The sequence below is a fragment of the Glandiceps talaboti genome, chromosome 2, assembly GCF_964340395.1.
Source record: "Glandiceps talaboti chromosome 2, keGlaTala1.1, whole genome shotgun sequence".
Lineage (NCBI taxonomy): Eukaryota > Metazoa > Hemichordata > Enteropneusta > Spengelidae > Glandiceps > Glandiceps talaboti.
In genome coordinates, this window is record NC_135550.1 from 27,832,761 (window position 1) to 27,860,664 (window position 27,904).

The 27,904-nt window shown below is 34.1% G+C and overlaps 1 protein-coding gene across 1 annotated transcript; it reads right to left on the reverse strand.

Annotated features, from left to right (window-relative positions):
- Positions 1-314: 314 nt before the first annotated feature.
- On the reverse strand, positions 315-27,733 carry LOC144453638 (atlastin-2-like). The gene is made up of 12 exons (XM_078144966.1): positions 27,606-27,733; positions 20,028-20,248; positions 14,152-14,292; positions 13,531-13,635; positions 12,951-13,058; positions 12,731-12,823; positions 10,554-10,692; positions 10,176-10,303; positions 9,775-9,831; positions 9,030-9,101; positions 7,090-7,521; positions 315-4,720 (listed from the first exon to the last, which is right to left on the reverse strand). Exons 2-12 carry the CDS (start codon positions 20,241-20,243, stop codon positions 4,637-4,639), a joined length of 1,575 nt encoding a protein of 524 aa, XP_078001092.1. The 5' UTR covers positions 20,244-20,248; positions 27,606-27,733; the 3' UTR covers positions 315-4,636.
- Between the last annotated feature and the right edge of the window lie 171 nt (positions 27,734-27,904).

Sequence of the window (27,904 nt, forward strand, 5' to 3'; positions counted from 1 at the left end):
CACGGAGACAAAATAGAAAGGCCAGTGCAAACTCCTCATCAATCAAACAGTGGTTTTTGTTAACAGGAACTGTTATATCACCAGTGTAACAAGATGGTTGAGGAAGTTTTAGCATTCACTATTACTGAAGTTTTTAATTTGAGTAGGGATCATTGCAAGTACAAATCAAAATTCAATATTTCAAAATTCAATATTATAACAACACACATTCACCACCGCCTTCCAACTTCTCAAATGGCGAGTACAACCATACCGCCAACACAGAAAAATACTAGAAATGACGCACAGCTTTCAATGTTTCAATTTAATATTCCCAACTCCAATATCATACAATTTATAGCATGCATGAAATTTGAACAGAACAGACCAATATGAACTGAATACAGGCTTGACAATTAAATGACAGCATCATACATAATAACCTGAGAGAAGGCATGCATGGATGAAATGAAAGATACCATATAAATTAATACTGCAAATGCTGAAATTGAAGCAGATGGGGGTAACTGACCTAGACTCACTACTACATGTAACATGGATGAGGAGATTGTATTATCATGTAAGTAACAATTCAATACACCACAAAATCTTTCTGCTATACCAATTAAAATTCCCCAAACATTTCAACCACCATATGTTATAGTGTTGGAACAAAATAGAAATGAACGTTTTCAAATAATTCAATTTCTGTGGTCGTACAGAGTATAATCCAAGTGTCTGTACTTTCTTTCTATATATATAATAAATGGATAGGCAACAAATTCACCAGCTAAGCCATGCCATGTGTAACTGACAATAAACTCCAAACATGACAGAAAACAAAACTTTTAAGTTTGTATCACCTAGATTTGATTTAAATAATTCATAAATATGGCTGTGCCAAAAAAATTTACCTCTGCCAAACAAATAAAATGTAATTCAATTATTCAAAAATATTATAATTCTTGTGACCCTTTATAGTGTTAGGTCACATGTCAATTAACATGAAGTGACCTCGCCAATGTGAGGTTACAGGTTAAAGGTCAAACACAATACAAGAAGATAACAAGTATTTTGGTCAAAGCACAGAATAGCTGACATGTTTACAATCAGAAACACTAATCTTTCTTTTCCTAATTTTTTTTACAAAAGACATATGTTTTTTGTGTATTTTGTTGTTTTTTACATTGACTGTCACTTTAATAAAATTGTGAAAATCCTAAAAGTATTGAAAACTTTATACAATGCATTAATATCAATATAAATACATCTACCATTGTCATCACTATCCATGACGACTGATATCTCACAAATCACATCATATTTAAATAACCCCTCACTGTCAATTATACTTCATTACTGTCAAACATACTTGGGCAATGTCATAGAAACACAACAATAGGACGACAGTAAACAGAACCATGCCGAATATGAGTTCACTTTTACGTACAAATATGCCTTTAAATGGCAGGGTTTTAGTTTTAAAAAGTGACATGATAACAAGGAGTACATCAAATGAATTTACAGCCAGTTCATAGAAGATGCATAGTTGAAGCTTAGCACACCAAGATAATCCTGAATTAGTATTTAGCATGTTGAAAATATGACGCTAGGAAAACTACAAGTTATATAGTATTTGTACACTGCCAAAGAACTGTTATTTACATTGTTAGTAAGGAACAAGCCACAAATTCAACAACTTCCCATCACATATATTTTCAGTTGTAGTACAATTTATTCATTGTTCTTCTAATATTATTATTATTATTATTTGACAAGAATCTGTAAACATCATACTGGTGATGTTTTATCAATGAATTTATACACCTTGTTCCGCTTATGGAATTATTTCTACAAATGAAATCAATCAAGATGATTTATATTGATAATGAAAGTGCAATCGAAATTCAGTACATATTGAACATTTAGGAATAGAGTGCAAAATGTTCAATGACCTCTGACCTTAGTTTACTACAAGGTCATTCAGAGACATTATTTTATTTTTAGAACAAAACGATGACAAATTTTGGATATGTAGAGATACGCTTTTGAAAGGGTGTTATGTGAACAGAATAGACTAGTTCAAGTCAAAGTTCTAACAGACATATAAAAGTGATTGAACACAAACTGATGTGACATAATGATTTCTATGCTTGGTTATGTTACAAAATACATGGTAATTTGGGCAAAATCAGAGACCCTCCACCCAAGGTAGGTGGAGAGTCTATGGCAAATGGACGTCTTTATGGCATGTACTCATTTTGCCATACATGAGCTTATGTTTAGTATATGGCATTCCCATCTATGTTTATACTGTACCCTCTACACTCACAAGCCTCTTTTCTTAACTTCACCTAGTCAGCACCGATACTTTGTATATTTATTGTATAAAAATCAGACTTTACTTGGTTCTGTGTGGTACACAATGGTATAGGTATGTATGACTAAAGATTCCTCCTGTAACTTATATCTGAACTGTAACTGTTTCCCAGCAAAAAACTGGGATTTATTATACTATCATATAAAGAAGTAAATGCCCTGTGGTTTCTGGCTGCATTTTACCCAGCATAGCATGAACTACAATGCAATGCCAGTAATCTGTAATGTCCAATGTGATGTAATATAGTCGGCAGTTATAGCAAGATCTGATGCAAACAGACTTGTCTAATTATCAAATCAGTGAGAATGAATAGATACATTTCTTTTTGGTAACTAAAAACCATCTAGTCCTCTTGTTGATGTACATTAAAAAAACTCCAAATTGTTGTATTCAAAAAGACAATGCAGATTTATCTGGCCAGTACATCAGCTGTCCTACATACATCTGATAAGTTATTACGTAGTTGCTCTAATTGATAATTAAATTGCAGGTAAATGGTTTGGCATTGAAGGGTACGACACAAGTAAAACCATGTGAGAGTATTTTCTCTGCTCAAATACACAATATATAATTAATCAGATGCATGAAAAAATGTACAGACCAGTTAGACTTACAAGTATAAGGATTAAAGTGAAAAGAATAATTTAATTGACAAAATAAGACAAATTGACCCTATTATGTGTTTCATTATCTCTTCCCTTATTCTAAGCATTGACTTTCAAAATGTTACAAAACTATCTATAGTATTGAAATGGCATATTGTTACCTTGTAGCTTCTGTTGTTGTTGTTTTTGTTTGTCTATACCTACTTCCCTGCATTTGTGTTTGTTCATGTATTATGAACAGTGCAAGCAATGTTGAACTGACACGCTTGGTCACATCAATTTTGATATTATTTCTATTTATTTCAGAATAACTGTATGTGCTTTCCACCATGTTTCTCCTATGTCATATAAAATGTGATACTTTTTATCTGCTCTATCTTCCCTAAGTCAAGCAGACCCTTTGTTGACAAAAATGAACCTGGGCTGAAACCGAGAGGACTTCTTCTTTTGAAACTTGTCTTCATGGTGTCTACAAATACTAAGTACATTTTGTTTACTTACAAACAAACTATGAAGACAAGAATTGTTTTTTCTGCTTTTGTCTTGTGTCTTTCTAAAATAATGCACAGAAAATATATTTGGATATTTGACTGGATGACCTTGACTTTTAATATGGGATAACTTTGACTTAGGCACTATTGGAAAAAAGTACTAAACAAGTGCTTGCAAACATTAGGTCTGAAACTACTAACAAATGGGCTTGTCTTTTCATATAAATATTCAGCAAAATATTGACAAGTTGTCAATGTAGCTGGTATCACATGTAAATCAATCCACAGTTTCATATTTTGATATGGAACATGAGGAAAGCGTTAAAGCCAAGCTGGGTTAAGGTTTCACCTCTTTCCATTCTATATTCTATTTTTGTGTGTCCAAATGCATAAAAGTTTCCGATCTTTTATTTTTAATTTTTTTTTGAAAAACAGTTTGTAAATTAAAAAAGAAATTGATTCTAAACTATGTGCACACTATTTATATATTGCTGAAATACTGAAATGTTTTAACACTGAGGTAAATGACTACATGCATGGCAAGTTGGTGAGCTATGTCAAACATCCGACTTGTGTGCTCCATCATATTAAGCATTTCACAAAAAAAGTAGGGAGAAATATTAGTCTTATGTAAGTGCTTACTGGCAGCTTAGGTGTAGGATAGATTTAGGAAACAATAATTGAACTGCACTTTATACAAAGTGACAAAAATGGCAGGCACCAAATAATACTTTTCTTTCTAATAAAGCTATGTAAGTGTGTATACCAAAAAGAGGAAAAACGGATCCATCGTTATTTCCATCAAAAGTGCACAAACTAACAGCTGATTAATCTGTACACTTGGAGTTTAGGAAGTTTATAGAATGGACAGAAATCAAATGTTCCATCCAGTCTGTAGAAATGTCTATATTCTTAAAGATTCACAGAATACGAAAAGAAAGTTTTGGGCAGCTTGCAAATATTCTGCTCTGTTTAATACCCTCATGAAAATATTATCAGCATTTCCAATGGAGTGGATGCCATTAGTTTTTTTGGCAAGTGAATTTATTTATGGACAGACTTCAAACCAAGATTACGCATATTTTAGTAGCATTTCTTCCGTTCATTCCAGATTAACTTCCATCATTATCATCCAGGTTGTCATCATTGGTATGGTACCAGTCTTTATTTGGGTCTTAAGTTCATTTCTGTTTCTTCTCCAGACTTCTCTTCAAGGCTTGCTTGGAACTCTGATAAACCAGGCGTTCAACAATGTTCTTCAAAAACTAGACACAAGTAAAAGCAGATGGAAAACGTTACTACAATAATTTAGACAAAACTAACACGTGTCTTTTTAACTAATTTTACAGAACAATGTCTTTATACTACAAAATGATGCCGCTCTGAAAATGTACAAATCACGGACTGTGAAAATAAGATATACTAAAACACATTAGAAACATCAATGTACAGTAAACATGAACTCCTCGTTTTGCAAGCAAAACACTTCTGAAATATGTGATTAGGTGATTCACCTTGAAGAAGTCATAAACATTGGATAAATATAGTGTTACATGAAAATGGAACGTTAAGATCTCCCCTAATGTACACATCAAATGCTGCATAACATGAAAGTTTGGAATGATACATAGTTTCAACTCTATTCACTGCAGCAGTGCTGTTTATACAGTTCACTTCTCCAGTATGAATATTGACTGGCCTATTCTACATCTCTCAAATCTCCCATCCTCATACCTATTGAACTTCATGCTGCCTAGGGCTTAATATCTCAAGCAAAGCTGTACTCCCTGTCTTACATACTGAACTTCAGGTAGGCTAGAGTTCAATCTCTCAAAAAATCACTGATCTATCATACTTATTCAACTTCAAATAAGCTAAAGGTTCAATGTATCAATCAAATGTCTGATTTTCAAATACACTGAATTTCAAGCAGGCTAGGAGATCAACATCTCAAATAAATATCTGGTCCCCATACCCATGGAACATCAAGCAAGCTGGGGGTCTCAAATAAATATCTGGTCCCCATACCCATGGAACATCAAGCAAGCTGGGAGTCAATATCTCATATTAATCTTTGATTGTCAAACACATTGAGTGGGCTAGGGAGCCAACATCTCAAGCTATTCTTTGATTTTCAAACACATTGAACTTCAAGCAGGCTAGGGAGTCAAATCTCAAACAAATTTCTATTGGCAATTCAATAAAGTTTTATTTAAGAGCATATTAACCCAAGTGGCCAAAGCCAATCTCCCCTAAGTCCCTGTGAATTAAATAGTATAAAGACAGGAGATAAAAAATACAAAATTTTACAGTGTGAGGACATGCAATAAACAGCAGCAGTGAGAAAGTATTTGTCTGAGAAAGAAGACTGCAAATGTCTACCTCTCAGTTAGTATCAATATGTCATGTAAATAAAGGTAAGTATTCCAAACATTTGAACCAGGAAATATAAAACATTGCTTAAGAAATCCAATTCTTGGTTGAGGAACTAATACTATTAACAAGTCATCGTTTTTTTTTCAACATCCTCATATCCAGGGAACTTCAAGTAAGCTAGGGGGGTCAACACCTCAAACAAATCTCACATCCTCATACACATGGAACTTCAATTAAGCTAGGGGGTCTAAACCTCAAACAAATTTTCTATCCTCATACCCATGGAACTTCAATTAGGCTAGGGGTCACAACCTCTAACAAACTGCCTATCTTCATACCCATTCAACTTTAATTAGGCTAGGGGTCACAAACTTCAAACAAATCTCGTATTCTCAAGCAGTGTCTTTGCTATAAGGGTAAGTAGCTAAAATTTACCTAAATTCCCAAGTCAGGATTCCTGAAAAAATTTATGCTACATTGTACAGGTAACTATGTGAACTATGCCAGATATCCCCCTTTCTCCTACAGACTACAGTGGTTAATTCTCAACCTTGGTAACAACACTGCCCATATCTGTTGGGGGGGGGGGGGGGGGGGGGGGTTTCAACCTGTCAAGAAAATCTGCCATCTTTACACACATTGAACTTTAAGCAGGCTAGGGGGTCAACATATTGAACAAATCTCTGATCCTTCTACCCATGGAGCTTTAAAGCAAGCCACAATACCCAGTACCTTCTATCAATGTCAGCAGATGCATGAGTGAATATTCAAATTAAATTGCCCACTGAATGGTCCATAGGTTACATGGTGTCATTGTACAGTGAAAAGGTTATTATATACACGTAGTGACATTTTCACTGCTTTGAGAGAGAGACCTCAAACTGTGTATTGCCAAAGGCCTTATTCAGATGTGTACAATGCAAGGTAAATAATTTTTGTCAGTTCTGTTCACAGCAAGGTTTGCTGACATGGAAAAACTTAGTGAAGCTATGCAATCAAGACACTACCTTTAATTCTGTACTTTGATCAAACAAACTTACTATGTACAAATTTATGTTGCTGACTGGTGAAGTTTGCAGGTTGAAACATTTGAGATAAATCGAACTATAAACTAAACCCTGAAGTTCTACAAGCATGAATGGCAAAGTAACTGGTTCTATGTGATTAAGAAAAAGCAATACAAACAATATCTGGTATTTCTGCATGATGTTAACAAAATTTCATAAAGTATGCATAAGATGATTTCATCCAAACTTACCGAATTCCAGATGATATCTGCCATCATATCGATATACGTTCCAACTTCTCTGTATAGGCCACTGTAACGGATATATGCCCATGTGAATAGCGCTAGGAGGGATAATCCCAAGATTAGGTTGGCAAGGTTTGCTAATGAATACAAACCAATGATGCCAAAGAAACCTGACATAAAATACATAATAATCCCAACTGAGAAGAGAGTGGCTGGAGTACGGGCAGCATTAAAGATATTTTTACTATCGTTGTTTCGACAGTAGTTCTCATACAGTTCTTCTATTTGTTCTTCTAATTTGTGCAAATACTGGGAGCTGAATTCTTCACCACCCATTTTCTTGGTGCTGGTAAACAATGTCAGGGCTTGTTCTCTACATCGTTCATGGGCTGCATCCATGTCATTGGGGTTGAGGTAAGGTTTGTCGCCTCCACATATCTGCAAGATACAATGTATAGCCATTACTGTACATCAACCCTAAATGTATGTACCACACTGCCTCTTGGCAAGTTGCCTCCTGATAAGTCATAATCTTTGCAAAGCATGGCTAAAACTGTGGCTCCTAGATTATTCTATTGGCCTTCTCTCTTTTTTTTTCAACTTCAAGCTGTTGCCATGACAAAAATGTTGTTACTTGTCATTTGTTTATCAGTTTCGATACAAAAGGAAAGTTTTACATCTTTATATATTGACTTGTCTTGAGTGATGTGACAGAGAGTCTCTCTAGAGAACCTTTAGGTAACAATTTGTTGATGTTGTGAGGGTTTACTCTATACATTATAGTCACACATATATACCTCCATTTATTTTTTGATATGTTCTGTGAAAAAACCTGGTCATATTTCATGGCTTTTTGGAGGCCATACCAAAGTAAAACAAGAGTTTTACAGGTAAGTTCTTGCCTAAAATAGCACCAGTTTGGAGGTCATATCAAAGTAAAATAGTTTTACTGGTAAGTTCTTGATGACAAGTTTAGAACACCAATTTGGAGGCCTTACAGTGTAGAGCACCAGTTTGGAGAAGCCATACCAAAATAAAATATAGTTTCAACAGTATGTTCTTGCCTTAAAGAATATACATCACCAGTTTGAATTTCTGATATCACCAAAAGTGACATGTGTGTACAGGATCAATCATACATCACTAAAACTGACCTCCACCATAAACAAAGTTCTGGGCAATGATGATTGTAAAATGAAGGATCAAAGTCCTATGACATTGAACTATTGAAATGCATGAAAAAAGAAACCAACAAATAATATATAGTTTTTTTCAAAATAATATTAATACTGGATTGAATTCAGGACAATAGATTGGTTCCATTCATATTAATTGTCAAAATAGTTGCAATGATTCAGTTATTTCCCCAAGAGCAAAACGATTTGGTTAAATCAAAATAAGGAAACAAAAAATTTACATCATAACAGAAATTTTTGTTTTTAAATCTGAAAACTTTCAATAGCTAATTGAAAATGTTCAAATATCGTACCATATGAATTTTATACCCTGAGCCTCTGTGGTACATTAACTGGTAATTCATTGCAGGCATAGAAGTCTGTCTGTCTCTCTATTGAACACATGATTGAGTATGTTGTGACTTCAGTTTATAACTGTGTCTATTGATACAAACAATAACACAAGGAGGGAGGAAGTGAACAAACACCTCACTGACCACAATGACCTCTAGAATAAATCTCACTTTGGTCAAGGTCATTGACATGTCTTGCCACCCTTCAGGTAAACATGGCCTCAATTCTGTTTTCCATTTCAAATTCAACCCTGATGACAACTGACCTTCTCAATTTAGTGTCCACACACTATGTCCAATTGCTTTCATTTCTTTCTGAGGGAAGGAACATTTCAAAACACACACATATATAGAAAGTCAATAACTTTTCATTGCACCAATCAAACTGTTTGAATACTATTATGTTTTAAGAGCTAACCTGTTCCATTTCTTTGTTATAGCTGTCTTTTCCATTTGCCACTGCAGCCAGATTATTTGCTTCTGCGGTAGCCTAGTAAAATGAAAACGGTTCAATCAGTGTAAATAAAAAACACTCACACTACTCATTAACATGAATAATGCTCAATGGAGTTATGGCGCCCCCTCCTTGTTTACGAGACCTCTTTAATTGTGAGGTGAAACTTTTTCTTTGTGTGGTGAAACTCTTTTCCCAAAAAATATTTACTCAAACTCCCTGAAGACTTCTTAAAAGTACAGAATAATTAATTTCTAGTTAAAATTCTGGTTTGTATGTTTATCACATTAAAATATGCCAACAGTGTTTGAAAGAGCAACTATTAATTTTGATTGTATAGAATAAGTAGGATATAAGCTGTGCATTATGTTTTCTTAGCTTGTATTTGTGGCATGGTAACATATCAAAACAACTTACATTGCCATTAAAAATATGAAGCAGCGCCCTCTATACATATAACAAAATATCACTTTGTTTTTTGCAATATTTGCTGATATGTGTCCTTTGGAACACAACTGAATACTTGGCTCTCAAGGAATTTTAAGCAATAATTGAAATCAAAAGAGTAAAGCTTGTTAAATATATTCTTTTTCTTGCTGTAAAAAACATTCAAAGCACTTCTTTTCAGGATTTTAACAATTCCTTTCTCCAAGTATATTACAAGTATTTATATTTGTTACATCTAGTACGACTATCATTTTCAACACACCTGTAACATGGACTTGGGTTCTGGTAACTCATCTCCCTGATATATATTAATGTATGCCTGAAATGAAACAACCCTAGGTGAGTTACTTGCACTTTTAGTTTTCTTAAATACTTCTGAAAACCAAATACATGAAATAACATGATGTACACCTTTTTTCTTCACATAATAACATAATACTGGTGTACAAATATTAATATTGGAATCAATTGAGAATTGAAAACAATTGCTATTTCAAGTGAATAAAGCAAGGGAAGAAGTGATATTACTTTTCCATTCTGAGATCTTGGACTCTTGGAATAGGATGTGAAGAACTTCACCTTGTCAAATGTCTATGATTTATCATTACTTAAGAGTCAATTGATTACAAGTTTATAGTGTGCAAATCATCAAAATCGCCTTACCTTAAAGTATTCTACAAGAGCTCTGGCAGTGACCTTGGTTCCATTAATTTCTTTTGCGATAAGTTTGTCTGGTGACAATAAACTAGGCACTAATGACTTGAGTTGTTTTTTGAAATCATCGTCAATATCTGCAAGGAAAATGAAGTGATAAAGTATAATGTGAAAGGAAACAGACTGATTTGGCTAGACAGTAATCAAACCATAACATTCACACACTCAACTGGAAACATTGCTTCAATCGATGTCGCTATTGCTTTTATTTTGATAGAGTTACTTAAAGAGTAAAGTCCTCACTTTGTGTTTCATTTTGTACAAAACAGACATGAGAAGGTCACAAAGTCAATACAATGTTTGGTAACATCTTGAGTGCATTTTTACCTGACAAGCGACCATCAAATTGTGGATTGGTGGCAACTTTTAGTCCCGGATGGGGTAGTAGGAAACAACTGATGTTCTGGAAGCAGGACCGGATATGTTTGCGTACTTGTTGTAATTCTTCATGCTGCTTGTCTGAAAGCTAAAAGATCAGAAATAAATCAATGACCAGTTTCAGTACCTGAATGTGCCATGTTCTCTTTTATTTGTTTGGTTTGATTTATTGTTATAGCTTTTCCATTACAATAGGACAAATCTGTCTTTGATACTGTGAGACAATACAAGATATTTTATTGCACCCAACAGGAATGACCTCAGCTTTGTCACGTTTTTGTCAAAGTTTATGATTCATTGTACACATTATTACTATTGCGTGTCTATACCTTGTTTATTCAAACACATCTAAAATCTAAGTATATCTCTCTTTGTCAATAATTTATAGCATTTAACACACCTACACCTTGACAGGTTGTAAACATGTCAGTAGTACAAAGACAGGAAATACCCAACACGGTAGGTAGAGTGAGTAGAAGTCACTGCTTTAAATAACAAATGTGAAAGGACATCTGTCCTTGAATTACTGCTAGACAACCACTTAAACAATGGTACACAGGAAAGATAACACAATGTCATCGAAACTTCAACTTTTGCAACTCTGTGATAAGGACATGAATTCAAGCATGCCTTTAACAATAGGGAGAAAATCTGGATACATGTTGCAATACACTGGTCCTGTTTAGAAACCTTGACCAAGAACCTAGATCATTACACTCTGACTGCACTCACTTCACATTTTCATGGCTCCTCAATATCAAACACTTGTCAACAAGGGAATTATTTGCAAATATTGTACAGAATAATTTACCATGACATTTCTTTTTGTTGATCGAATTCAAACTGGTAAAAAGAGTAACCTATTTTTTATCCAAGGAGTTGAGCAAGTTACATAAATTGTCCTGTTTTAGGTCAGTGCCACAGGTAGTACTTATATGGTGCTATGATCACAACAATTACTGTGGAAGACATGTAACATGTATTATCATTTTATCATTACAACACTATCATTATATCATGTACTATCATTTTATGTCTACATCTATGTATGTACTTTACATGGTTTTTAACATTAGCCATATTTTCACAGACGTGGTACCAAAATAAAACTTTTTCCAGGTAAGTGTTACATGTAATGAGATTGGCAATGTCTTAATTAAGTATCCCATGAACTGATACTGCTGCTGTTACATGAATATATAGATGACACACCCTCAAATGAAATACTCAGAATAAATTAGTAGGAATAGTAACACACCTACTTCCTTTCCTATGTTGTGATTTGTCAATACATGGTCACATGATATGTAGAATTTTTACACTGTTAAACGCAAATTGGCATAATCACAAAAACTGACGACTGATGATGTCTTGTGTGCATGCATACATGTTTCACAACAGGTGAAAATGGTGTCACCTTGTGCTGATGAAGTAGACGCTAGCCAGAAAGTTCACAGCTTTTACAATTTTCTGAAGACAAACTTTGCCAACCTTGTGTCAGAAAGGATTTGGACAATGAACAAAGTTGGTAATTATTACATGTAAAGGAGTAAACTTTGGCAGATTCCTGTGTTGTTTTTTGAACTACCTTTACTGTTGTCATATGGAAAGGGAACCCTACTATGTAGTACATGTACCATATACTTTTTAGGCACAACACGGTAAATGATGTGGTGTGTTACAAAACACATGTTGACTGACTGTGCTCATGCAACATCATACCTCAGTTTCCCTTGGGCCTGTGGGTCACCCCAACAGACTGTTTCCCTTGTGTTGGATTGACCCACAGTCCCTGGAGGAAACAGGCGTATGATGTTGCCCTCACAATCAGTCAACATGTGTAGTGTTCCATTGGCAAGTACATCACTCTGTGCTCTTACTTAAAACAAACATATGAATATAACTGAAGATGTGATATTTGATATCAATCTGTCAAACAGCTGTAAGTTTTCATCAAATTACTACACAATAATTACTATTAAAATATCTTTTCAATCAAATAAATACTACACAACATTCCCTTCAAAGAACACATTGTCTATTTGCAGTTCTGGAACTCAATCTGATACAGCACTACATTCATAAAAGTGTACCCTCGCTGCCTTGCATAAATATTTCTTGCTTACCTTAAGTCTTTTATCTAATGTGGCATTTCCTCCCTCAAAGCCATAAGCAGCTTCATAAGGAAAACTCCAGTCACGGACCAAAAATACAAGTGACTAAAATGGAAAACAAGGAAAGGGTTAAGAATAAAATCTGGCAATTTTTCATGTATAACTCTATTATGGTTACCTAGTTTGCCACTGGGGGCGCTGTTTATTTAACAACACCAATATAATGTCTCACCTGGAATGGCTTGGCAGAACTGTTTTCAAGTGCAAGTCTACCATACTCTGTAAACAGCTGCAAATGTTGTAAATCATCTTCCTGTATGTTTTGGCTTAGGTTATATACCTGCAGATGTAAAAATATGAATTAGATCAACTGCTTTGGATCAATGTGACATAATTATTGAGCAAACAGTTACTATGCAGACAGAGAGAACACATCATCTGTCTGTCTAATATGATATGCTACAAAGATTGTGTACATCAAAGACATCACTTATCTCAAACACATTTCAATACCTGATTTATCCCCAAAACCTGTCTGTCCATCTTAATTAATAAATCCACATTACTCTAGCTTTGTTTTTTATCAAATGAAAGCTAATTATCAGAAGCTCAATAACACGCCAATTCCTTTCTATCTTTTATCACATTTTAAAAATATAATTGTCAAATTTTATTTCATTGGATTTTTCTTCTGATATCTCAAGAAACATGCATCAACATGAATAGCTACAAGTGATCAGATAACTTCAGAAAACAGTATAGGGGTTATGATAGGATTGAATTTCTCTAAATCAACATTTGTTTTAACTTACTTGGACTGAACTGAGCATGGTACTGAGTGCAAAAACAGTGGCACAATCTTTGACTGTTGACTGGCTGTCAAAAGCACCCTGAGTGTCCATCAAAATGACTGCCACCTGAAATCAACAATCAATTGATGTGTGAAATTACCAGTCATGTCTACTGCATCATATGCACAAGACAGCCATGAAAATGTCATCCACTTTGTGAAAATCAACATTATAATCCGAATACACAATATAGTAACCAGTATTTGAGAGAGGTGCGGTTTGTTCACTTCAATCTTACTATTAAAGCTACATAGAATGTATATATATTTAAGTTAATAAAATGCAATCTATGGACAGGAATTTAAAATTATTGCAAGTTTCCTTTTTGTTGAAGATGATTTGTTTTCTACCTGTGAGGGCAATGACATTGGTGGCAGAACCAGACCTTTTGTATTCATGTTCCTAGAGATCCTGGTATTACACCAACTAAGTCTAACTCTACATGACAGCTATATGACACGTTTGCATAAATTCTCTTTATTTTTGTGTTACGAAGTACACTAAAGTCTATTTCATCCCATTCCCAAGGGATTCCAACATAGATTGGTTATTATCAAAAATACTGATACAACATATGATTACCTCTTCACCATCTGGACCTCGACAGAGGAATGGTTCACTCCATATAAGTATACCTGTTGTGTCTCTCTCTGAACCACCACGCCATGGAAACCCTGTCAATGACTGGTCTTCTGCTCCAATCCATTCGTGACTGTTTTGACCCTGTTGATGGACACATACAATTAAGTTAAAAATCACAAATGAACAAGTTTGATTTTAGATGTATGCTCACAACATGATATGATGTGAAAACTTGCCTACCATATATGTATAAATAGTCTCTAGTTCAAATTATTGAGTATGTGAACATCTCTGGTATATTTATGATCAAGCTTATGCAATACCTTTCCCATTGCATTGATGGTAATTGTAACAGAAGTATTCCTACCAAATTTTGGAAATTTTAGCCGAAGATCAAATGTGTGAGGAGTGCTTTATTTTATGACATTACCAAATAAAAAAAAAGTTCCTTGATCAAAATCAAGTCCACACAAAATCTCTTTCTATACCCACATAGTGGAATATAAACAAGTCTTTGTAGAATTTGAGACACAAATACCTCAAAGTGTCTGTGAAATGCAGAAAATGGTTTGATTTTGATAATTGACCCTGAAGGACAAACTTAAGGTCAAAGGTCAATGTCTTAAAAGAACACTTACACCTGATAATATGGGGGCAGACATTTCAATGGAATCTCTATGTATTACAGTTTTTCAGTTATGCAATAAATATTAATTTTAACTACAGATAGGGCGTATTATGGACACACACATGCATGGACACATACATTCATAGATGTACAGACACAGGGACATGCATGGAAGCGGCAATTGGAAACTCAAAAGAATTTGGAATTTAAGTGTTATACATAAAATGACTAAAAGCGCTGCATCAGCTGTTTTTCAAAACTAAGCCTGACAAAGGTCATTTACATTGATGTGATAATCTCATTGAACTGTAATCTGAAATCAATAAGGAGTACAACTTCTGGACCCTGTTACTATAGAAACCATCTTAACTATGGATGCTGATGGGTCATGAGGTCAAACACATACTTGTTGAGGAGTGACCTTTCTACAAAACACGCCATACAGCTGAAATCACTTGAATAGTGATACATTTTGTAATATATATTTTTTTCACAGTGATACATTTTGTGGTGGATATTTTCATAGTGATACATTTTGTAATACATTTATTTTTCATCCTTGCATCATTTGCCTCTAAACAATGAAAAATTATAAAAGCTATGGTGAGCAAATACACAGCTCATAAACTATAATTGGCAGCAAATGTAATAAGACACATGATAATTTCAACATTACCCATCATATATCATGATACACACCATAATACATCTATTCTCATTAACACATACAGTAGGCTAGACTGCATAGGGCGTGGAAAGCAACAGCTGCCTGGATTCCACCTATTACCTGGTCAATTTTTCATCAGAGAGAGAAACGGCTGTTGTCATTGTAAATATACCCTGGATTTTTTTATGGAAATCCATCTAGATTTGATTCAAACAAATAACAAAGCAACACATTTTCATATGTTGATTTTATAAGGGTTCACTTGCGTTCATGACAGCTTGAATTTTTTATTCCTTATATGTCTGTGATGACATAATAAAATCAATATCAGTAAAAAGGAACCATTAGTCTGATATTACATCGGAAACATGATACTTTTATTCCACTCCAAATCAGGTCATATTGTTCAAGCAGGAAACAAGGAACGTTTTATTTCAGTATCATTTTCATATCCCTCTATGCTATATCCATACTGTCAGGTATAATCACAGTAATGGATTCATGGATTCTCCTTTAGGATATAAATTAACAACAATATATTGTATAATATTACATAGGTTGTCAATACTATACCCTATAGTCACTCAGTTACCCTGATTGTTCAAGCTGTACAATAGTAAGTGCATGATGATCTCCCTTCATTAATTATATTTCATCACAGCAGACAGCATATGTCAGTATGTTCTACATATGCGTATGATTTACTGGGTGTAATATGACTTGTATGTTTTATCAAGACACAGCCATTTTATTCTACAGTGACAAGTCTCTAATAAGTGTTTGCTCTTTTTTCCACTGAAATCTATCAAATTTGTCTACAGACTTGTAAGTCCATCAAGGTATCAGTCACTTCCTTGTCTGACACACAGCAAAGTTAATCGGTAATACTGTTAAAAATGAGTGAAAGTTCTTAGGTGAAAGTGATTCATCAAGTCTTCAGTCACTAATCTATGTTAACACTAAATCTAGATCAACATAGCTAGCTAGAAGTCACACACTGTCTTACTATCCAATTTCTAATTAATAAAGTAATAATAATACTACACAATTTGACATGATACATTACCTCATCTTCATTATCTTATTTCATCCTAAATTTAATATCAAATTAATCTTCATATATGACAATAGATTCAAACCAATCAAATTACAGAAGTCAGTCAGCTAAGATGATTACTTTACACAGACAGACACATTTTAATATTTGTACATTTTAATCCCCATTTGTTACACATATAATTTCCCCTGACATCAAGAGTCAGCCTCTGCAGCATAGTAATCCTACAACTGTGTCATCTTGTTTTCAAGTGTTACTCAACAAGGACATGTCAGAAGTAACTATCTACATCATTTTATCACTACGTCTACGTAAAGTGACTCCAAAACACTGACATGATGATAGGCATTGAAATAGCACTCGTTAATAGGTATTGTGGAAAACAGAAAGATTGATGGTGACAGATTGTGTAATGGCTGGCCTCCAGTCATATGTTACATAAACTATAATTCATGATCCAACAACAACTCTAAAACTTGTAATGGTTCTACCAACACAAACAGACATTCTTCACAGCAAAGGAATGAAATGTCATCCGTATTGTTAGTGTTACCAGTACTCCTAATACAGACAGACATTCATGGTTATTATTTTTACCCTCACAACTAAATAAATAAATAAATAAATAGGTAATATATATAATTTAAAATCATCAGCTACAAATAATGCCAGTGGGAACATTATCAACCAAAACTGTAACCATAGCTCCTCAATTCTCCTCTGTGAATTGATAAGATAGAAGCTATCATAAGATTTGGGGAGCATACTCATTGCAAACAAGTAAATTAGCTGGTATATACTACCATGATAAAACCTCTGTGATGACAAAACAATTACACTTTGGTTTGATTAGATAACGGCTGGGACACACATATATAACCTGTATGTAACACCTCTACTGTGTGTGAAATGTCAACCATACATCACACCACACCTCACAATTGTTTTACTTTAGGTGCCAGCAATCATTATACCTCTCAAAATATGTTACTATAAATAAAACTATTAGCAAGCTTCAAGGAAGTCTGCTGGTTTATATCACCACAGAGCAATTTTGGATTTCAATTTTGATAGATTTCAGTTTTGATTTGAATACATGGTCAGGCTTTGATTTATTTATTTCATGACAAGATGTAATTCCAAAAAGTTATTCATGAATATAAGTAAACAATACATGATTGGAAGTATGTGATATTTTTTTTACCAGGCTAATGTAAGATGTAATGTCTTTATAATGGGAATAATTTTATAATCATGTCATTAAATATTAATACTTACTCCCAAAAGATTATGAGAAACTAAAAGTGTTCAAAATCTTTGGAGTAAATTATCAAAAACTATACATGAATGAAATTAACAGAACATTGATAAAATGAAATGTAGATTACAAGAATACAATAAACCATGGTTTTGTAACACTGATGGCAAAGCCCACTATTATTAGCACCATCATTATTAAAGGCAATCACTTCATTTGATTTCATTTCACTTCAAACAAACAATCATTTAATATTACCTATAATACAGTCACTCTACAGACCCCGATACTATTGGTACCACCATTACCAAAAGCAATGAATTAAATTTAAACAAAATACATTATTTACCATCACCTAAAACAGACAGTTATTAAAACAAACTCAAATCCCAGCAATCTTCATTGATGTTTACCTTTGCCATGGACAATACATCACATCTATATATCCTAAATTGACAATTTTAACTGAGTATTGGAATGAAAATTACATTCTTCTTACTTTTACATTACTGAGTCAAGTTTAAAGTTGCAGGAATCTTGATATCAAATTCTTGGGCTGGTATCATGCTATATATAGACAGAGTCATGTTATTTATGAGGTACATGGCTATAAAATTCACCTACTCAGTATTTTGTGTTACACTGTTACAGGTCAAACAACAACAAGCATATTCAAACAGAATTCATCCATCCATGCACACTATAACTTTCCCCAACATTTTATCTTGTTATTTCCATGTATTTATTAGGAACACTGGTGTTATTGTATTCACTGTCAATTCAAAACTCTGCAGCACAATGCCATGAGTAAGAAGTAGGTCATTAGTATCACATGATGTCCACAATGGTGTCAACCACCCCCCCCCCACCCCCCCACCCCCACCCCAATTGTTAACCTTATTGGAACACCAAGACTGTTCCTATGTCCACAATTGTGCTGATATAACATAGCAACACATGAAACTATAAGTTATATTGGAACTATGTTGTTAGTATACACACTGAATGTGTACTGTTTGCCACTTACATTGTATGTGTTCAACAGTTTGTTTTTTATTATTTAGTTTTGTCATCTTAACAGTCTCCTTATTCTTAAGAACTTGTTGACAATTCTCCTAGATTGTTATTGTGGTGAAAGACATACATACATATCTGCATATATTTAGAGTAACAGTGGTAATTTTAGTATTCACAAGACTGGTTTGTTTCCCAGAAGGGTAGGACTTAGAATTGAGGTCAAATCTTATATAAGCATTATATTTCATACTGTCTAACACACTTGCTCAGTTGCTATTAACAAATACTTTCAAATCCTCTCATATATATTGCAAATAGCAGCATGAGGCTGAAACTTAATATGTCACATAGTGAATGAGTAGTTAACAAATTACAGTATTGAATGTACATACTACTCATCCTTCCTTGTATTGTAAAACAATTCATATCTCTATTACTCTCTATACTCTAGTATCTATAGTAAATAGAAACTCATAATTCATACAGCTTTGAAGGATTCATTTTGTATACCTGATAGTACAATCCTGACTGTACACATGTAACATTGACAAGCAATAATTGCATTCAGTCTCTGTGGGCTCTTATAAGTAAAAATTTTAAATTATCAAGCATATAAAATAACAACGATAAATATAGTTTTCCAGATGGCTGTCACAAAAAAAACTAGTATACAATTACCTTGGTAGCAATTTCAAGAAAATTACATGATACAACACAAGATTAATGAGTTACATGCTTTTTCTGTATGAGTATCTATCTTTATTTGTTTTGAAAATGAATCTATTTCCAGTAAAGTACACTGTACATTAATTTCAAAAATCATCACTTCAGCCACACTAAGTACTTTATATGTTACTAGGTTGTCTCTTCCTATTCTGTCTACAACAGGGTATGACATGTACATATCATTTACTATCCATATTTTAAAATGGATATCCATATAGATTTATATTAAGTATCATTTAGTACTGTGTATATTTGATGTACCAGTATTTTTTTCAATGTTTCTCAATGCCGTTAACATAATTCAATAACCCTGCAAATAGTACCATCAAAAGCAATACTTAGGACAGTTCAGTACCTGTTTTTATCTATTTCAAACTGCACTACAGTAACAAGTTATAATGTATATTCCTCTATATAATGATAACTTATAAAATCCTTCAACTCAATAATCATAGGACAGTACATACAACAGTTCAAATTCAGTGCCATGTTTAGCATACTAAAACTTAAAAGTATAACTTACCCCACCATGAAGATACCTGAGAAAGAAGTCCAACAAGAAAGATTTTCCTTTTCTGAATGCCCCAGCAACTGATACAACTATCACTCTCTTGTCTCTTATGTTATCTCGTAAGAGAATCTTCTCCAGGGCTTCTTCGTCAAGCTCAAATGTGTGTTCATCAGCATTTGATATAACTATTGGTACAGCACTACCTGCTATGGTTCTTTTTTCACTCATTGTGCCTATAGCAAATAGAAAAAAAGTGGGGTTTTATTATTTGTGATAAGTTTCTGACTATGTGTTGATTTGTTTTTAGAGCTCAGCTGAGAAAAAATATCTGTTGATTTACATTATAAGACATTCTGGTTATACAGAACAGCCAATCTCAGTTCAACCTCAGGAACTTCTAAATCCTACCTAGGCTGGAAGAGCAATGAGGTTTGTAATATGTACATATTGGATGCTTTTACTGTCCTATCTGTTACACAGAAGCATGCTTCAACATGTAGGACTTATCCACCACAGTTTCAGAATCGTGGCAACTATATTGGGAAGATTTCTAGACACTTTTCAAGGGGATTTACACTGACACTAGACCATTGTTACTCCACCAGACATTGGAATCTGTCCAGAAGATCATCACATTTATGATACAAAGAGGATCGATAAACATGCTGAAATTTTCTTATCAAATATAAACACAATGGTTTGCCTGTGCTGTGCTGGTTATATCAATTTTTTCTTACACTTTGTACGAGCTTGCTTAACAAAGTCCTTTGCCAAATGCTACACTAGCAAAGGACACTATCACAGCAAGATAGCCATGTCTCTGACTCTGTGCTAGATTAATATTGACACTCCCACATACTACAGAATACATTGCAATTTTATTCATAATTCACATTTCATTATTCATACAATTCTTCTGCGTTTTTCAATAACTGAAACAGTGTGAGAAAAAAGACAATAGTTGCATAAAGCAAACATCAATTGTGGTATATGCCATTAAATGTAAAGCAAAGAATTATATAACGCACAACTCATTACAGATTGTTATATATCCACCATTTAGCTGACTAGGCCTGGAAAGTAGCTAGTTTATCTAATCTTAAAATGCCTCATTCTACCATTTACTTAATTTTATGAGCTAGAATGGTGTACATGAGCCTCATTTACTTGAACAAGAGTAATTCTACATAGTTACAAGAGTAGGTTGAATATGTGAAGAGAGTTCCTCTTGTAACATATGGTATGCTGTCATTTCAGGTTATTACCATCCAACCTTTTCAATGACATACTGTTATTAGTGTTAATGGGTTGACTGGTGGTAATATAACATCATGATTCTCTTATCTGTCTAAATGGTATAAATTCGTGTCAACACTGGTAACTTGTACCAACACTCACATACTAGATCAAAGTCTGAATATACATTGTCATACAATCAGTGACACTTGCATGATATCTATCAATGCCACTATTATGTCTTCACCAGTCCAGTCAGATAGTTAGCCTGCAGTCAGCACAGTAGGGAGTCATACAAAGCAAACAAAGATAAGCAGTCGTTTGGTTTTGAATGCCTCATTTGCATACAAGTCAGTGTTTTTTTCAAACTCTAATAACATTTCACGGTGAATTTACAGAAACGTAATTTTTTCACGAGATTGTCAAGGACATTCAGAGGGTTCCATTGATGTATTTTTTGTGTGATATTACTATAAAGTAACTGGGTTCTTGTCGATTCAAAAAATCCTGTATGGTTACACCACCATGATCTCCAAACAATGTATTACTTTTTAGTGTTTTCATGTACTCCACTCTTTCAAACTACCCATATAGTTAGAGGAACACTTCAACTACATTACCTATGAATGTCAATCCATTTAAGTTTGCGTGAGGGCCAAGTCCAACCTTTTTAGGTAGCAGTGCAGAGAGGTCACACTGTATCAATGAGTTTTCAGTGGTGGTGGGTGTTACGTAACAGCCACATTGGGGTCATCTCTGGTCATTTACTAAGGATTCTATTCTACTGCACACTTTTTCTTACTGATACTACATCTACAGTCAATATCATTTGTCCATGGTCGAGTTGTAGTTTCCCTTTTTTATATTATACAATTTCAACAGTTTTATCAACAATCTGTATAGGAATCAGGAGGGGTAAATGAGAAACTCACACTTAGTCAGTGTTGTGCATGTTTTTCTTCAATCCTTTACACAGTAATATATCATGGGACAAATGTTTGCGCATACTTCCACTTCACATAGTATAGCTGTATTTTGTTCTGTTTGACATAATATTTAACTTAAAAGGGGACTACTAAAGTGACCATAATAGGTGAGAATGGGGTTTGTAACAAGGATTTTGAAAGTATCAAAAAGTGTGTAATGGTACAATGATTAATAGTTGTTTCTCCATCTTTTAATTTCATGTCATTTATTGAGTTACAATCTTGAACTTGGTATGTTTTTACACGTTATTTTGACTTTTTCCAAACATTTCATTCCAAGCTGAGCTAAAGTAAAAAGACATGCAACTCCAAAGCAGAATGCATACACAAGTATATCACATAAGGAAATACACATGTTTTACTTATAAACACTTGTTTATTTTTTAAATATATATTTTTAAAATCAATATTTACATATTATATAATCTCTAACTGCTCTTCATCACTATCTATGTTCATTTCTTCCAACACATTCTCTGGCCAATCCAATGAGAATGGGGTTTGTAACAAGGATTTTGAAAGTATCAAAATCTGAGAAAATGTCTGACTGAGTATATATTTCCTTGTGGCCAATCTTGAAAACTTTAATAATCTTACGATTTGCTTTACCCATCTTCGTGATTGGTACAATAGTACCATTGAAATAGAAAAACTTGCCATGTTTCACTATAAAAAAAAACATAAACATATTACAAGTTACACACAAGGTTGAAATTTTGTTTTGAGAAATAATACAATTAAACTGCAACCACTTGTAATTGTATCAGAACAATGGCAAATAGCAAACCCATATTAATAATCATATAACTTCTACCTTCTTTAATGCATTTTTTGTTGTTTGTAATGTTAAACTTTGTATGGTTTTGTTTTATTTGGATTTTGTTATGTATGTGATCGAGTGTATCACCCCAAAAAAGTTTTAAAATAAATGAAATAATCACAATTAAATAATAATATATAATAATGATGATGATAATAGACCTCAGCATTTCAGTCATTAATACACAATACAATAGCTCCCTTATTCTAATATACACAAGTACATTTAAACCCACTTTCACTTGAATTTTTCACTTACACTTACGTATAATCGCAACCTATAAAGTATTAGTTAGGTTTACATGTACAGCCTGGAATGTCAAAGTTACACGACATGAACAGCAACTGTTGGATATCCAATGTACATGCTTCTCTTTTTCTAAAACAAAACTACAATAGTTACAAATGTCCTAATACGAACAGCAAGAAAGAAATGTTTGAACATTGACCACTGCATTGAGTTTTCAAATAATTATGTACATTGGAGCTAATACATCCTTGGTACAACGTAACACTGGATTTTACCGTGTGCTTTCGAGTCATGCCAGGCTTTGAAAACCAGAACATCATTCGTTTCGTACTGATACAAAAATTCCACACCGATCACAGTTATTGTTACTCCACTTATAAATGCAATCTCACTTTTACCCGTCACTTACCAGTTTCACGGGAAGAGCTGTGTAATCTTCGGCTGACCCGTCCGTCTGCCTTTCAAGATCGCTCGGACTGACTGGTTCCCGCAATAATAACGCATGGCCATGACAACCTCGTTCATGTAGTATTTTAAATAAAGCTTATAATTACAACCGTAACGCATTTGATTACACAAATATATATTAAGTAGACTATTTTTGTAAAAGTGTTCATCAAAGAGTATTTCTTTGGTACGATTTCTTTCACTAACCCTTTAACCTCGACAACAGATATAAACTTGTAATTTCCACAGTTGGAACGAGTCAGCGTATGACGTCATAAAATAACAAGGTTGACCTAGTTAACGCGTCCGCTTCTTGTGCTAGGCTTGTGACGGAGGGTCGATTTCGCCGTCGATTTTCTCCGTTGTTTCGAGCCCCCACTACAGGAGACTTTACAGTTCTGTTTTTGAAGACATGTAAAAATGGAATTTGAACTTTTTTATCGTATTTTTGTGCGTGAACCATAGGTCCTTCATCCGAACTCGTGATAGCAGAATCACATTTTCTAAAGACTGTTACGGTAAAACTTCGTAAAAAATTCGACACATGAAGACGGTACTATTGTAAATATATTGTGAAAGTTTCGAGCTGGTATCTCTCTTAGAAATATCGAAAATGCTCTTTTGAAATCTTTGAGTTTAGCGTGAGTGAGCGTTCACTGTGGCGGTTAATTTCAAATTAATTCGTTTGATCTTGCCGGCCATTTCCGCAGGCTAGCGATCCGACTGAGTCTGTGTACTGGTATAATGGCTGTCTTTTTGAGTTGTTTGCATACTGATAATGGCTCACTGTACTGTACACTTTCACTCTACATGCTATGGAGTGCAATACTGCATGCTATACATGCTATGTTTTAGACATGACTCCCACTGAAAACTGTATATCATTGTAATACTCAATTTATTAGTTGTGGAATATTTCAAATGTGATAGAGACAAACGTGTAGTCTGGTGGCATCATAGTGTAAATCCCCATGAAACGATGGATCATTGGGTCAAAAGTATCACAATTACATTTTCTGTGAGATGCAAAGATATGTCAATAAATTTACCAGGAATGTGGATTTATGGCTTTAGTATGATCATCATACTTCAAATACCATATGAAGTCATGTCACATTTTTTTATTTCATTCTAGTGGAGACAGAGTAATACAGTACAATGACAATGACAGGCAATGGCACTATATAACAAGGAAATCAATTGTGTGAACATAATCCATAAGTTGTAACTCAATTCACTAGAAGTGCTATATCATAATTGTTTGTAAACACATTATCATTGCATACTAAGAGTCTCAGGCTGCTCAAATTTCAATGTAATCTGTCCAGGTTCACACTTGATACACATTACTACAAACTGTTCATGACCTGGTCAATCACCTGAACTAATACTTACATGTAATAGCCAAGTGAACTGTTTTGGTGTAACCTGGTTACTGTAGTCTCTTCAGTTACACCAAGACAAGACACTGAGCAACTGAAAACTAAACGCATCACCACCAAAGCCTCTACACTATGTGAAGGATTCCATAAAACAACCACGGCCCAAACAAATACCCTATTACCAGTAAATATTGCAATTACATTTAAACATATCCATCAGAATATTCTGATGAGCCAATTTATTTACACAGTTGCCAAACTACAACTTAGAAACAACTCATTCATGCTGGCAGGCAAATAAGTCTGGTGGTAACAAACATACTAATATGCATTGGTATTTGTATACAGATTGGTAGGCAACATTTATATGGTGTTGTCACCAAATACAATGAATGAATTGGATATTCAGAGATGCAATGCGTATACCAGTATATTACAAATGTTTGTTTAATTAAACAGTTTATAAATATGGTGTGCACTGTTGAGACTTCAAAGCTCTTCTGTAACCTACATTATAGTATTAAGCCTAGCTTTATGACATATTCTACATTAAATTATTCCTACAAACCTTTGGTTTCTAGACAGGCTATATAATTATTTACACCCTAAAAATAATGGTTCATGTATTAGGCTGTATTGGACTTACATGACTTTACTTCCTTATTTCTTTATCTATCTATCTTACTTGTTAGTGATATTGATCATTCTAAATAATTACTGACTTATTGCCAATATCAGGATTCCAATACTATTGTACATAAGGGTTTCTTTTTTAATGGCATGCTTGTACTATGCAGACTTCACACACTTTGACTAAAACAAATGCATTTTTTGCTGTACACTTATGTCTGGTATTCCAGTATACTTACTAGCCTGTCTACTGGCTGAAATTGTGACTCCTACATTTGCTTAACAATTTCAATATTTGATAGTGAACTAGTGTAGTGGAGTCACAGATTCTGCCAGTGGCCCAGCAATATGTTTACATGTACACTGTAATCTACACTGAGAGAAATGAACTGATCAAAACAGAAGCACATACATTTTTTGCAAAACTAACTATGTGTGTGAAACCCATAGAAATAATATTTAGCTGGCAGTTTGACACTGCATAGTGAGATTCACCATAGATGTATTGTATGTTAACAAGACTTTACTTCACAATCCTTCTGTCACAGATATATTTGGCTCAAAGACCTTGCCTCTGCAAACCATGTAAGTGTGGACTTTGATCACCAGAAATGACACATATCCTTATTTGCTGTCTCTAGTGAAACCTTGGTAATGACACTGATACACAAATATGGATAAAACTATGATAGTTTAGGTGCTAAAGTGTATCCTTTAGATTGACCAACAACAAAAGACTAAGGACGCACCATTTTCAAACAGTTTTAAAGTTTAAAATTGATAAATGTCTTTAAAACAATGTTGGCAAGTGCATTAACAGCAGAAATGAATTGGTATCAATATTCTTTAAGACGAAAAAATTGTGGCTGATCTCGTTCTATGTTAAAATCTAAACTTAGTTTTTTTTAAAACTACATTCATATCTGTTGTATACCCGGGGATAAATAATATGGTACATGTACCCATGTTTACAAAACAGCTGGTATTCTGTTCATATTTGATGTCAACGTTTTCAGTCAATATACAATATTTAAAGATAAGCTTGTGGATTACATTTATTTATGTATGAACTTTTGGCAATATTTCCTTTACTTGCCATTTTTGCTCAAATTTCTACTGTTATTTTGAAACCAAGAATTTTAAAACTTGAAAGGTGGGTGTGCAGTTGAGTCTTCACAAGTGTTGTCAACTAAAGTGGCTCACGTCGTTTGTTTGTGATTCATTGTTTTCAAACCTGACAATGTGACACAAGACAAGTAGCTGCTACTCCTTCAAATCCACATATCAATCTAATGATACACTTCATATAAATTATAAAACACTTCGCTTTACTATTCCGTTTGTCTTTGAATTTAGTCGAGAAACTTACGCAACAGGAGGTAGTGTTTAAACGGTTGATAATAGGGTGCAAAGGTTTGTTAACAGTTTGAGATGAAGTGAGTGACTGACAGGTAGACAAAACATAACTGTTTACCGTTCGATTACTATCGAGGGCCGACTGACAATAATATCGGCACGGAACATTACAACTTACAAGCAGCTGTGGTATTCCACCCTGCCACGTGGAATATGTAAACCATTTACACAACCTACATATCTAAGACAAAGACATTTCTATGTAGGATACCTTTTCATAGGCAAGAGTTTCATTCATTTATCAATACAAATACACGCAATAACATTCTGAACACCTGAGTTTGAACATGACAGGCGGCGACGGTCTACTTGACCGGCCAGGGAAACTCCTCCGCTACAATTTTACATCACTTAGGATTTCTCTCGAGAAATCCATCGAAACTCTTCCAAATTATTCTCTGTTCAAGTACGCTTAAAACCTTACCTTTTCTGCTTTGTGATACCTATTGTAATTGACAGCTTTGATGACAAGCAAGTCACAAATGTTAGCGGGATATTTCTTCATTCGACTACGACGTTGTCCGCCATATTGCTTTGAATTGTATCACGTGACGTCAGTTGTGACCTTTGACAATCGAATCGTTTCTACTGTTTTGGCATATATGATGATGACTCGTTTAGTGCAGTGACTCATGTGACTCGTCATAACCTTGAGGAAATATGACGTAGCCGAGTTATGATCTAAAACACAGGACGAGCGATCAATGAAACTTCTCATACGGT

What these genes read in the sequence shown, in the direction of transcription:
- LOC144453638 (XM_078144966.1), bottom strand. Translation starts at nt 20,243, where the DNA reads ATGAGTGAAAAAAGAACCATAGCAGGTAGTGCTGTACCAATAGTTATA. An exon ending in TCAGGTATCTTCATGGTGGG is followed by an intron (nt 14,293 to 20,027) that starts GTAAGTTATACT and finishes GTCCATCAACAG; the next exon opens with GGTCAAAACAGTCACGAATG. An exon ending in GAGGTCCAGATGGTGAAGAG is followed by an intron (nt 13,636 to 14,151) that starts GTAATCATATGT and finishes TGTTGATTTCAG; the next exon opens with GTGGCAGTCATTTTGATGGA.